Below are 14,145 nucleotides of genomic sequence, written 5' to 3' on the forward strand. Positions count from 1 at the left end.
CCCCAGGACTGGCGCGCGATGGCGGCTGCGAGCGCCTGCGACAGCAGCGGTGGCAGCAGCGACACGTCTAGCACAGGCGAGGAGGAGCGGATGCGGCGGCTCTTCCAGACCTGCGACGGTGACGGCGATGGGTACATCAGCAGGTAGGCGACCTTCCGCCCGACTCCAGAAAGTTGTTTTTGCGCTCACCTGGAAAGTTGGTAGTTTTCTGGGAGCTGGTCTTCGGTTGGGCCACAGGGACCAGGGCGGCTCTGGCTATTTTCCGGAGATACCTGTAGGAGGCGCTGCTCTCCTAGGGCTGCTGAGATACGGCAGGGGCCAGTGAGCAGCGGTGGACAGGTGGACGGCCTGGGACAGGGATGCTATCAGTGACAGACACCTCTAGGAAACTAGTTCAGGAAAGCGCCTGAATCCCAGACTTAAGGGTCCAGAGAGAAGGCAGAATTTGTCTCCCAGAATCGATCTAGAACACACTGTCCTGGGAAGAAGGAAGCCACAAGGAGAGAAATGGGTTTTGAAGATGAATCTAGAATGTAGACCCTGCTCCCCAACCTCCTTCAACGCGTGTGCACCTCTATTCATCCTTCTGGAGTTGACTTCCAAATTCAGGTCTGGTGGTGTGGCTTTAGCCCATAGCACTGGGCCAAATGATGAGTAGTGGCCACGTTTGTAAACCTTAGGAGCTGAAGGTAAAGTGCGGACGCGTAAAGTTGCAGTGTGCTTTTATGAAAGGTTGATGTCTGGGAACGAAGAAGTACCGGACAGATTTTGAATCGCCTTCAATAAAACAGGCAGCCTAACTTTTGTATACTCTGTTTCTTTAGACTTTTTCTTGGGGAATCTCAATATCCTTTCTGTAAAATCGAGGTTGCCTGCTTACTGTTTGTCTTTGATTACATAAAAGAAATGGGAATCCAGGAATGTTTTCCCCAAGTTGTTCAAAAGCTCTCTGAAATAGATCATTTAGCCTGTGACAATTTGGCGGGTGCAAAAACAACCATTTATTTGAGACTTATTCAGTTATAAGTTCGGCGAATTATTATTTTTCAAAGTTTCATTGAGAAAGACCAAAAATTATGGGATAATTCTGTTCTGAAATGAAAACAGTACTTAATTCTTGTAGATCCCGCATAGATTTTTTTTTTACTTTGCAGTCAGTGTTGTGACTTTTTTAAGTTTGTGGTTTAGGGGTTTGCCTATGTGAAAGGCTGTTCTCTTATTGCAATAATAATAAAAGCAATCTATATTCGAGTTGTGATGCAAAAGGAATTTAATTTCATACAAGCAAGAATGTATATTGGAAATTAGCAACATTCTTATCTTTCCGCTCCTAATTCGGTCTTCTAATATGTTGCTTTATCTGAACTACAAATAACTGTGTAAATGCTCATTTTAGTTTCAATAATGGATCCATTTGCCAGGGAGTGTAATGATTTCTCTAAGAAAAACTTGAGGGCTTTGTTTTGGAGACAGAAAATCTATCCTTTTATTAAACAAGAGAGTTGTACTGTCTATACTGAAACCTTAACCTTCTCAGGTTCCTCAAAAGACATTAAGAAAACTAAGCACAGCCAAATAAAGACTAGCTTTATTATATTGTAGACATGTGACAATGGGCTATCCAGGCCTGGGTGGAAGTTTCATAGCAACATCAGTGCCAAAATTCATTCTTCCCTTCTCCAGCACAATTCTTCATATAGAACATCGGTAATTATCTCACAACACAAGAGTAATTGCCCTAACTTGCACTCCTTCCTAGGGTTCCAGGGCAAGAAGTAAAAGAGAGTTGAAGTATGTATGGCCTATATCATTATAACAAGATATATCAAACCACCTTATTGTTCAAATTATAACCCTTTGCCACCTCTGTTTGCAACAGAGTGTGGGGGAAATTGTAATTCAGCTAGGTACAGTGCTCCCTAAACAAAATCTGAGTTCTGTCACTACGAGTAAGCAGTAGCTATGGGATGCAAACATAGTAATCAATCCATATAACAAAGCCCTCCTCCTCCCCCTCACTGTGATAATTTTCACTTGACTATATTGCCTCTAATCATCTACCTAGCACTTATACTAAACTGGAGTGAGTTAGCAATCTCATGTCTGCAGGAAAAAATAAATAAAAGAGAGAAGTAGTTGGGGTGAATGTGAACAAGGGGGAACTCTTGGATCACACATTGATGGCTGTGTGGAAAGCATGGGACTGACCCAGACCCCCTAAATGTGGGTGTCAGTGAAGAGGCCTAGGTAATCTATGGGACCTTGGGTAGTATTTATCCCTGGCGTACAAATAGGCTTTTAGTGCCCATCCCACAATGAGGGATACTCTCTTAGCCTGGACTCTTGAAGGAGGGCCTAGACCCTACCCTAGATGAAATGACAGACTCTGGAGATCCACCATGGAGGGCCTCACTCTACCTGGGGATCGGAGTGGAGATTGGGTGGGGGACTGGGGGGCCTGGTGGGGAGGAGGGGAGGGAGAGGGAGCTGGGATTGACATGTGAAACAAAGTTGTTTCTAACTTAAAGGAAAAAAAAAAGATGGGGTTTCATGCCTTCAATATTCTCTTGGCTAGTCTTCCCACCAGGAAAAGGATTTGACCAGCTAAAGATTACTGGATTTGTCGATTCTGACAAGAAGCTTCTAAACTGTAAGAAGGATGCCAAGCCATACTCATTCAGTAGTTGAGATGGTTCACAAAACTATCATCAAGTTTCCTATCCTGGGACAGGATGGGGTTTAGGTTGTACAATGACACCACAGCAGGCTTTAATACATTTCATTAGCCTTATAATGACAACCCCATATTTCACAATAGTGAATTCTGGACCCCATATATCATACTATAGGAAGTAGTAGGGATTAGGTTTTGTCACTTCAGTGAAAAGCAAGGTGAAGCTGCTTCTGTGTGCATATGTAGGTGTTTATGTCAGTGTGTGCCTATGTGTGCTTCTATATACATGGAAGCCAGAGGTTGGCATCAGGTATGTTTCTTGATCACTCACCACTTACTTTTTAAAACTTTTTATTTTATTATTTTTACATGTATGTGTATGTGCGTATGTGCATGAGTTCAAATGCCTGCAAAGTTCATAAGTGTTAGAACACCTGACGTGGGTGCTAGGAATTGAACTCAAGTCCTCTGGAACAGCAGTGTGTGCTCTTAACTACTGAGCCTTTCCTCTGGCCTCTCCTGTCCATTTATCTATTTATCTAACATTTATTTATTTATTTATTGGAGGCAGGATCTGTCACTGATCCTGGAGCTTATTGGTTTACTAAACTGGCAGGACAGTGTGATGTGCGGATCCTGGTTTCTCCATGCCTTCAAACCTGGGATTATATATACATGCACTTCAATGAGGAGATGTTTATGTGGGTGCTGGAGACCCAAACACAAGGCCCTGTGCTTGCATCATGAACATTCTCCCAACCTAGCCATCTCTCTAGTCAATGAAGATGTGTACTTAGAGTATATCTTTGACAAATAACTAAAGCCTAACACTGGCATCTTTAACCTTCACCCTAAATCTCAGCTCAAACTTTGATGCAATAAAAGCCAAACAAACCAAAACCTGTTCTCTTTGACTCTCATTTCTCTATCCTTCCCTTTCCTCCCAAACTTAGAGCCACTAATCAGTCCTATGTCTCTTTTCTGGATATTTTGTGTAAATGGAATTATATACGCTCTTCTGTGTAGTTTCAGTTAGTTTATGCTTTCAAGGTTCATCCTGTTTTAGTGTATATCAATGCTTCCTTCCTTCTTATGCCTGAATCACAGTCTGTTGTAAGGATACAACATATGTTGCTTGTTCAACAGATAAGGAGCATTCGAACATCTATATCTTTTGACTACTGTGAGTAATGCTGCTGTGAATATTCATGTACAAATCCTTGTGTTGTACATATTCTCTCTTATTCCTAGATATATTTCTAGTAGAATTCCTGAGTGTCCAGGGAGTTCTGTGCTTAAGTCTTTGAAGAACTAATAGATGGCTTTTCAAGTAACTTTACCATTTCTCATCCCTTTAAGCAGTTCTGACCCCTCTGCATCTTCGCAAGCACCCACTGTTTATAGCCACACAGAACCTCCTGTGTATACAGTGGTACCTCACTGCAGCTTTGATTTGCATTTTCCTAATGGCCAATGATGTTGAACATCTTATTGTGTGCTTGTTAGCTATTTATACATATTCTTTGGTGAAATGTCCATTCTGTTTTAAAGCTCTTTTATTTGATTTTTATTATTGAGTTATAGGACTGCAACCCCCAAAAGATAATCTTTTAAAAAGAAAGCAGTTTTCTTATAATAAAATGTGTTCAGTCTATCTTACTGGGATATCTATCATAGTACCAAACTTTGTTTTCCAAAACATTCTTGTCACCTTGCATGACAACTTACTACTTTGATTGTTACTATTTATTATTTTACCACTGGCTTGCATAAGGGCAATAAACTCCATGTTTTGTTAAAACTCATGCCTACCATAGTGGTGATGGTATAGCACACACTCAACAAATTCCAATGAAGATACAATAAAGAATGATACGTTTTTGTATATTGAAAAGTCGTCTGGACAATTTTATTTTCAAACATCTTTCATCATCATACTTGATGAAACGATGCCTTCCTTTAAAATGACTTATTTTGATGTATTCCTGTTGAAAATTTGAAAAATATAGAAATGTATAAAAACAAAATCAAAATTATCCATGATTCTATTACCAAGGAATATTATTTATTTTCCCAGTGGCATATGTATCATGCTGTTCCTCTAGTACATTAAAAATGATTAGATAGTTGGAAAGCACCCAATCTATGTTCGTGGACAGGAAAACAGTATTGTTAAGATGGCTAATTGCACAAAGTAGTGTGAGAATTCAACTTTATGAATATAGTGAAAAATGAGCTGTACACTTTAATGGGATGAATATTCTAGTAGGTGAGTCATTGTTCAACAAAACCATCTCCTTGTCCTCATTTTGTCTGGTTTGAACATGTGCAGATCTTGTGTGTGCTGTCACAGTCTCTTGAGTTCATATGTGTATCAGTCTTGCTGTGTGTGGAAAAACACTGTTTTCTTGGTGTCACCCACCTCATCTGACTCTTACAACCTTTCTGCCTCCTCTTCTACATAGACTCCTGAGCCTTGAGAGGAGGGAGGGTTTTGATAAACACATACTGCTTAGGGCTGAGCTCTCCAAAGTCTCTCACTCTGTCCATTTTCCAGCTGTGGGTCTCTGTGTTAATTTCTATCTGTCCCAATTAGAAACTTCTCTAATGAGGGTTGAGTGATGCGCTGATCTATGGTTGTAACAATGTCACATTGTTACAGTTTTATTGCTATGTACCTGTAGCAGAATAATAGTAGTGAGTTTTGTCCTAGGGCCCAGGACCCTTCTGGTTTTCAGGTTCTTGGGCACTTTAGGAGTATTCAGTTTCATCTGAAGGAGTGGGCTCTAAATCCAATCAAAAATGGTCATGTGTGTGTGTGTGTGTGTGTGTGCGTGTGCGTGTGTGTGCGTGTGTGTGTGTGTGTGTGCGTGTCACTACTGAGCACTTAGCACTAAGATTCACCTCCGGCTTGTTAGTCTAATATACTTACGGTGTGTTTATACAAGGCAGAGTTGACTCACTCCATCCTCTGTGTATTCCTTGAAGCAGGAATTAATGTCTCCTCTTTGAATTGAGACACAAAGGCAGCTAAAGCTTTTTGAGGGCCTTTTCTATCACATACGCTATCCAGAAAATACAAGCAAACTTGTTTTCTTCTACAACCTTTAAGATCTTTACTTTTTAATTACTCGCCATCTATGGTAAGAATGACTCTATGTTCTAACTGCTTCTTGGCATCGGTAGGAATGCCATTTACAATCTTGGTGCAGGCATTTGCATTCTAAATGAAATTACATAGGGATCTCAGCTGGAGAGAGTCTCTGTTATTTAGTAAATCAAAAATCTCTTCACATCTGAGTCCCAAAGTGGAAGGCATTTGGAGGGGAAAGGGTATTTCCTTGGAGAACAGTTAATTGACAGCCTCTCATTGTCATTTCAAAATGCCAGTTTAAATATGTAAATGAGCCTTTACCAAACTCAAGCCATTGATTATTGATGACTCTTACAAAAAGACGTGTATCTTAACATGAATTTATTTCATAGTAGATGAAAATTGCGTGAGAACATATTTGGTGGGGCATTCACTTTTATAAACAGCATGTTGGCAGATTTATATGTATTATAGGCAGGAGGTAACAATAATGGGGTTCATCCCCTTCTTCGCGTCTTGATTTCTTAAACTTTGTCTCTCTAAGCAGCTATAATTCTAACTCACTGGCTTGCCCTTCCCAGGTAACTCGATGACACTGAAGTTGTTTTGTGTAACATGAAATCAAACAGGCATCTCTTTTTTTTTTTTTTGGTTTTTCGAGACAGGGTTTCTCTGTGGCTTTGGAGGCTGTCCTGGAACTCGCTTAGTAGTCCAGGCTGGTCTCGAACTCAAAGAGATCCGCCTGCCTCTGCCTCCAGAGTGCTGGGATTAAAAGCGTGCGCCACCAACGCCCGGCTCAAACAGGCATCTCTTAAAATCATTAGCCTTTGCCTGTTCTTTACAGGTAAGCTCAGATTCCTTCTTGGAGCATTTAATTTAAGGTCTTTTGCCTATTGCAATAGTGACCGAAAACTATCAACCCGCCCATTCCTCTCACACTCCAGCCTTCTGTGTGGTCAGGCTGCTCCAAGCACCAAGCTCAGCACATGAGGCCAGGGCCCTTCTTCCGACCTGGCTACTTGATAAGTAATAGCTCATTTTTTCTGAACTCAGTTTCCGTGGATCTTTCCTGTTTGACCACTTTGCCAATGCCAGCTCCTTTGAACTCCTGAGCCAGCAGAGCTCATTCTGCTTCATTTCCTTTGTTGCTGCTGTTGTTGCTGTCCTGGAACTCGCTCTGTAGACCAGGCTGCTTCCGAACTCACAGAGATCCGCCTGCCTCTGCCTCCCTGCTGTTTCATTTCCTTTCTCCATGTGCTCAGAATAGAGATTTATACTCTTAATGCCACATGGAAACTTCCTGTGAATCAAACAAAAGATGTTTCATTGTGTAATGGTCATTTCAAATATTTGAGAACTTTTGGAAAAATGATTGATTTTTTAAAAAATTTCAATTTAGAAGATGTTGTATTACTTATATTTAAAAATACATGCGTGTATTTTTATCTATCCCAAAATACTATGATAATAAAATCAGTTTTCCTGCTACAAAATCATCATGTGTCTTTAATCAGATACAAACAATTTTCTAATCTTCTCCTAGGGCTTTTTATATCACATTTTCAGGACCAAATACTTTGATTTGATGAGCTATCAATAACAACTCAGGATTTTAGTGGTAGCATATTCTTATAAGAAGTCATACTGTTTCAGTTAGTCTCCATTGGATACTATGGTATATGGTCATGACTTAACCTTGATAAATCCATACATTCTCTGTACCAGCCTTAGAATTGACAGCAAAGAGTGTTTTCAAGAGTATTGAGTTACTGCTGACTAGAATTTCTTTCAGTTAATACCTAAAAAACAGTTTATGAGATAGAGAAGGCTCTAAAACTACTCCTAGCTTTGTTTCTAGTTATCAGAATTTGATAGTTGCCCATATCATTTAGAGTATATGAAGTACAAAGAAAATTCTCAAATCAACATTTTTACCTGACCTTTCATAGACTATCTTCTGATATATTGAATAGTCACAGTATATTTGAAATTATTTACCTTTATTTTATGTACATTATTATTTTGCCTGTGGGTATGTTTGTATGAGGGTATCAGATTCTCTGGATTAGGAGTCACAGACAGTTGTGAGTTGGTAAGTGGGCACTAGGATTTGAACTTAGGCCCCCTGGAAGAGCAGCACTGAGTCATCTCTCCAGCCCCTTCGCAGTACATTTTAATGTAACAAGTTAATGTAATTATAGAATAAAGGAACTTGCCCAATACTAATTTGTAGTGTCTCAGCCTCTACTTAGCTTTTCCCCCCTACTAGCATGTAAGATACATGAATATATAATAGTGTCTTGGTATTTTTCACACCTGAAACCATCCCTGTGCATAGATGGACTTACTCTTCAGTTACTGTAATCATGGGGCTCCCTACATGGTTGCCTGATGATATAGGGGAAACTGGAGTTCTAAGTCTATTATATAAAATATTTAAGAATAAACTCAAATGCAAGCTCAAGGGTAATTTTATTAGAGCTTGTTGGGGAAGTCCTGTGCATTTGTCAATAAAGTACTGTCTGGCCAATAGGGAATCTAGATAGGAGGGACTAGGAGTCCAGGAGGATTCTGGGAAGGAGAAACAGGAGAGTCAACATGTAACGCCATGGGGGTAGGAAGCCTGGAACTATTCTCCGGTAAGAAACATACTTAGATTAACAATTATGGGGTAATTACTTAAGTCAGAGCTAGCCAGTAAGAGACAAGCAAGGCCAACAGCTTCATAATTAATATAGCCTCCTGTGTGTTTATTTGGGACTGATACGGCTCTAGAACCAGGCTGGCGGGAAAGCGGCTCTGGAACCAGGCTGGCGGAATGGCTCCTTCTCAAGGAAAAAGCTTCTCTTAACAGAGCTTAAAAGAAAAGCCCAGGAAAGGCTGTCTGCAGATCTCAGCAGCCGCTTGGAGGAGGCAAACGGTGGGAGGAAAAGCTAGGTTATTTGAATTACTGCATGGAGGCCCACTGAAAAGCAGGGAGGGGGGCATTTAGGGAGTAGTAAAGCCCAAAGTACCAGAAAAAGCACACTTAGGGTCCTTCCAGCATCAGAAACAGAGAGAAAGAGATAGGAAAAGGGAAAGTTGTACCTTTCTGAAAGGGGTGCAGCCACAGCAGCTGTGCGCACTGATGTGCTTTGTAGTCACTGAGGGGTTTTAGCTCGCAGAGGCTGATCCTGCAGCTTGGGTGTGGGAGCCAGTTCTGGCCCCAGAGCTTTCCTGAGTGTTAAAACTGCTCTGTGTCTACAGACCACATGTTAGCAGCCCGCAAAGACAAAGGTAGCCAGCTGCACTTGTCCCAGGGGCTCTGCTGGGATTTGGCAAGCGCTATGGAAGCTGGGTTTCAATATGAACCACTCCTGTGCAGCTCTGTTGGTGCAGTGAGAGCTGATGGGGGTGCTGAGTACCCAGCAGGCTCCCACAGTCCTCGCAGAGCTGTTAATGGGTACTTATATTTTAGCTCTCCGGTGGTCGGCGGCCATGCGTGTGTATGTGCGTTCTGAGTGACTGGGGGTGGAGGCGGTGGGAGAGGAGAGAATGCTGACAAGAAAAGTCACAGAAAATGAGGTGTCAATCCAAATATTAGTTAATAGAAGAATACGTAGAAGTGGCCAAAGAGAAATGTCCTGTGGCCTCTTCCTTAGAGGATCTGAAGTGACAGAGGATAGGTCTGGGGTCTTAGGCTTGACCTACTTCCCAGCTTCTGTAGATTTTCAGCATTTCCAATGGCAAAAGAATCCTTTCTTGTAAGATTTTTCCTAAAACCACAATCACAGTTCAAAACAAACAAAAATATAAGTTACAAATACCTAGGGCATTTTGCTTCCTCAAAAAATTGTTTTGATATACTCTTTGTATATGTAGGACTCCTCTCAGCAGCTATTTAGCCTGTTGCTTCCGTTACTTCTGTATTCAGCGTTCCTTGAATATCGTGGTAACGGAGCCAAAGATTCCGATTCCAACTCAGTTTCTTGTCCTAAGCTATATACTTCTCTTCTCTCCCTTCCTCCCTTCCTCCCTTCCTCCCTCCCTCCTTCCTCCTTCTCTCCCTTCCTCCTTCCTTCCCTCCCTCCCTCCATCCTTCTTCCTCTCTCTCTCTCTCTCTCTCTCTCTCTCTCTCTCTCTCTCTCTCTGTTTCATAGTGAATGGGACTCCTTTTTGTAATGGATTATCTGAATTATCTGGTTTCCTTTGAAGCATTTGTTTGCTTTTTGATTCTCTGACCATCTTGGGGTGGCCAAGGATAGACTGTTTGAGCAGTGATAGATTTCTCAGGTAACATGTGATTGCTGGGGGCTTCTGCTCTATGGGTCTCTCAAATTATGATTCTTGTGGCCCTGAGCCTGAGTGAAACAGTATTTTTAGGTCAAATTAGAGTCAGTAAATACAGAATTACTTTTCAAAGGATTTATTTTCCTAAGCCTTTTTTCATTATTATTCATGTACACACAGACACACAACACACAGACACAGAGACACAGAAAGGGGGGAGGAGAGAGAGAGCGAGCCTGCTCCCCAAAGTTTTCCTAGTTCCACAGCATATTCAGCTCCAGCCATCACAGCCATCATCCTCCTTGGATCTCTCCTCTTGCTCATATTCTGTCAAGCAAGCTCTCTGAGAGAGGCTACTCTATGGCAAGCTCAGGGGGTGTCTAATCTCTGGATGAGGGACCACCAATCAATAACTCTGACACACAGCAACTTGCACTTTGTTATGTGAGACCTCTTTCATATCCCAGGCCTTCCATCTAGGTGAGTCAAAGACCCCTCTGGTCAGTGCCTGGAAGAGAGGTCTTACTAAAGAAGGCAGGTGGCTGTGGGTTGTGTCCTTATAAACATGAAGTTTTGTATATAACCTTTCTAACCAGAGCCCTGTGTCCTTTCTCTGTGTAACCCTTCAAGTCCTCATTTTGAATTCCTCATAACCGGCCCAGTTTATCAGTAGCCCCATGCTCCTGTTATCCTGTCTTGTACCAGAAGATACCTTAGCCCACTCTGCCCTTGACAGCGTTACATTTTGACTGGAGTGCCCTCATTCAGAACTTGCATCATTTTCTCATTTGGGATGTATATACTATCATTCTTTGTTCCATCACTCATCCCTTGATGTTACTAAAGGACTTACTTTTTCTATTTATGGAAGAGCGGTATCATACTGGTGTGGTCTTCCGAGCCTCCCCCAGAAGCTGACCACTAAGAGTCAACCTGCTAGTCAGGTGTGGTGGCTCGCTCTATCCACAAACTCAGCACTAGGGAAATTGAAGCAGGAAGATTCTAAATTTGAGGTTAGGCTAGGTATGTATGTCCTCTTTCCTTTCTCTGACAAATATTTTCTTATGTATAGCAAAAAATAAGAAAGAAAAGAAAAAGTATTTAAATAACTCCCCAAACATATATGTTCATTAATTCTCAAGTTACTTTATAGGTAGAGTATTCTTTAAATTTTCTGTCTCATAAAGCAAATATTAAACACTCCAGCTTCCTGATGATGTAGCAACATCTTTGAGATTTACATTCACTTGTAATTTTTGCTATCAGTTCTCTTTTTGAAGTGGGCTCACATGATGAAGCTTTTAAAATTGTAGGTTAAGGTAGTCTTGCTTAGAATTACTTTATGACTGACATTTAACTGAAAGATCAGCCTCTCTTCCTTAAAGCCTTGCTTCTGTGACAAATTTACAGCTTGTGTGAAAGCAAAAACAAGAAAAAATATTTGGCTTTAAAAAAGTGTTTTTCAGTGGGCAGTGGTGGTGCACGCTTTTGATCCCAGAACTCGTGAAGCAGAGCCAGGCAGATCTCTGTGAGTTGAAGGCCATCCTGTCTACAGAGTGGGTGCCAGAACAACCAGGGCTGCAAAGAGAAACCCCACATCAAAAAACCCACAAAAAGTGGTTTTTAGATTTACATATTTTTTTTATATCTATTAGTGGTTTACCTGAATGTATGTATATATGTAAGTAATGTATATTATAAGTGTGCAGTACCCACAGCAGCCAAGAGAGGGCACCACATGCTGTAGTTACAGATAGGGGTGCTGTAAACAGAACCTGAGTCTTCTGCGAAAGCAACAGTGCCCTTCACCACTGAGCCATCTCTCCAGCTACAGCAATCTGATTTTAATAAGGAACATGGATGATTTAGTGGTGCTTTAAAAATTCTTTAATATACACGTATATTAGCTTAGTAACTTTTAAATTAGATTATTAATAATCATTTAAACAAACAGCCAAAAGTCGGTATTTGTTTCTAAATACCAAACTGGTCTGAATTCCCCTGCCAGGCCCCATGAAGTTACTGTCCCCACACTACAGGGACATTTTTCTCTGGGACTTTCTCCTGTCATCCATCTCTCTGAACCAGGGAGACACATGGAAGAGTGGAAAGGCAGCTGGAAAACCCCTTAAAGCAGGTCTCCTTGCCTGATCTTAAATACCTTTCCTAGGGGGTTCAAAGCCAGAAGGAATGCCTTTCCAGATCAAGGTCAAAGAGCCTCAGCCCCTGCCCTTCACTCCCTACTGTGAAGCCATAGTGATGACAGCCTGGGCTCACAGTTCATTTGGATTCCAGTTACAAGACATGTGCAAAAGGAAAAAAGTCCCAAATAATTTTTACTTGCGCAAAATAGAAAAATAGACCTTTTACAACATTGTTTAGTGGCAGAAGTCATATGCATACCGGTGTGTGAACATGAACGTGTGTGTGTGTGTGTGTGTGTGTGTGTGTGTGTGTGTGTGTGTACCTCAGAGCTGGGGATAACTGGGTGCCTTAGGTGGGAGTTTTTATACCTAAAAGGGTCTCAGATGTAACAGTGTGTCTGTCTAAAGAGAAAGTTTAATTGGGTGTGCCCGCTCAGTGTTCCTTCCAGCTGGAAGACTCAATAAAGCTGAGTCAATTTGCTAACCCTTCCTGCACTGTCTCTGCCAAGTGGCTCCTTGCCATTAGCAGTCATCAGCCACATTCAGCCAGTTGTTATTCACAACACTCCGTGGGGTTTGCTTTATCACCTCGGACTCTGCTCTTCACTGGGAGCATTAGCGTTAGGCAGATTATTGCGTTAAACTAACAAGTTATACTCAGGCCCAGCTTTGATGTTGCCTTCCAAATAAAGGACACATAAAGGCAAAGTCGGCTAGGGAGACATCGCCTAAGACCTGCAACTGTGCATACATCTGTAATGAAACCACAACCATGGATTTAAGGAATTATTGGAAAAGTGATGTGTGATGTGGTAGATTATCTGCAAATAAATAGGAATTCTCATTTTCTTTTCATGCATTTTACTCAAGGGAGCAAGCTGTGGTTACACGTGCCTGCCTATGAATAGGAAAGGAAAATAAGCTATCATGGAAAAGGAAAGATTCAGGAAAATAATAGAAGCAAAAAAAAGTGGGATGAAGAGGGCTCTTGAAAGGGTGAATAAAATCTGAAAAGCCTTCTGCTAATATATTTTGGCAAGAAAAGGAACACCAGTGTCCTCCACGGCAACAATTACACTTCAGCCTTGTCTGGGGCACATAGTGCACCACACTCTGGAAAAGACAGCCTGAAAGGAGCGTGTTTTTAAATGCATATGGAAAGGAACCCTGAATCAGCTCGAGACTGGGGAGTGGAAATTCCCAGCTCCTTTCCAGCATTTCTTAGTACTGCATATGCTGTGCGAACATCTGTGAAACTGCTTCAAAGCCGTTGGGTCCCATAAGGGTCATGATGAGCAAATGATCCTTACCAAAATGCCTTATCTCCTGGGGTCCACGGACATATCCATTCATGATGCTGCCAGGTTTGTGGGCACCATATCAGTCCTTGATGGCTGTTTGCCAAAAGAACTGTTGGGGTCTACCAGGTTCAGGCCTGTGGTGAACCCCATAGCAGCTGATTTCCCAGGAATCCTCAGCACCTCAGAGAAATCTTTCTCTGGCCTCTTGGGCTATTAAAGGTAGCTCTTTAGGCTTCTATTAATAAGTCAGTTCAAGGTAAGTAGCTTTCAACAAGGTAGCTTTAATGTCATTTCACCTCAACTCCACATTTAATTTTAACTGTGCATTTTGCTGAGTCTGGGAAATCACGAAAGGAATTTCATGCTTAGCAACTTTGGAGAGTGTGTAGATGCGGAAGGACCCTCCAGTGTCCATAAAATATCTCCTTGTGAGACAGAGCCTCATTACACAGCCCAGGTTCTTCTCGAACTTCCTGTGTTCCTCATAATGCCTCCCCAGGGCTAAGATTAAGGTAGGCCCCACTGTTCCTGGCCTTATATTTTAAAAAAGTTTTAAAATACATTATCATATTCATGGTATATTTTGTGAGACGTAAACGACACAGATATAGAAGGGAAAGTAAACTTTTTAGGATACAAAATGTCAAACTTTAAGTGAAAACA

The 14,145-nt window shown here is 41.5% G+C and overlaps 1 protein-coding gene across 2 annotated transcripts in view; it reads left to right on the forward strand.

Annotated features, from left to right (window-relative positions):
* Mcc (MCC regulator of WNT signaling pathway) overlaps positions 1-14,145 on the forward strand; it is a 389,841-nt gene continuing 375,696 nt past the window's right edge. The window contains exon 1 of one of the 2 annotated variants that reach the window (XM_040741852.1): positions 1-143. In XM_040741852.1, the coding sequence (XP_040597786.1) occupies positions 19-143 (125 nt within the window). In that variant the 5' untranslated portion in view covers positions 1-18. The remainder of the gene's footprint in view (positions 144-14,145) is intronic. The other variant, XM_040741851.1, reaches the window with a different exon arrangement.

Source organism: Mesocricetus auratus, unplaced genomic scaffold (assembly GCF_017639785.1).
Source record: "Mesocricetus auratus isolate SY011 unplaced genomic scaffold, BCM_Maur_2.0 Super-Scaffold_6730, whole genome shotgun sequence".
NCBI classification, from domain to species: Eukaryota; Metazoa; Chordata; class Mammalia; order Rodentia; family Cricetidae; genus Mesocricetus; species Mesocricetus auratus.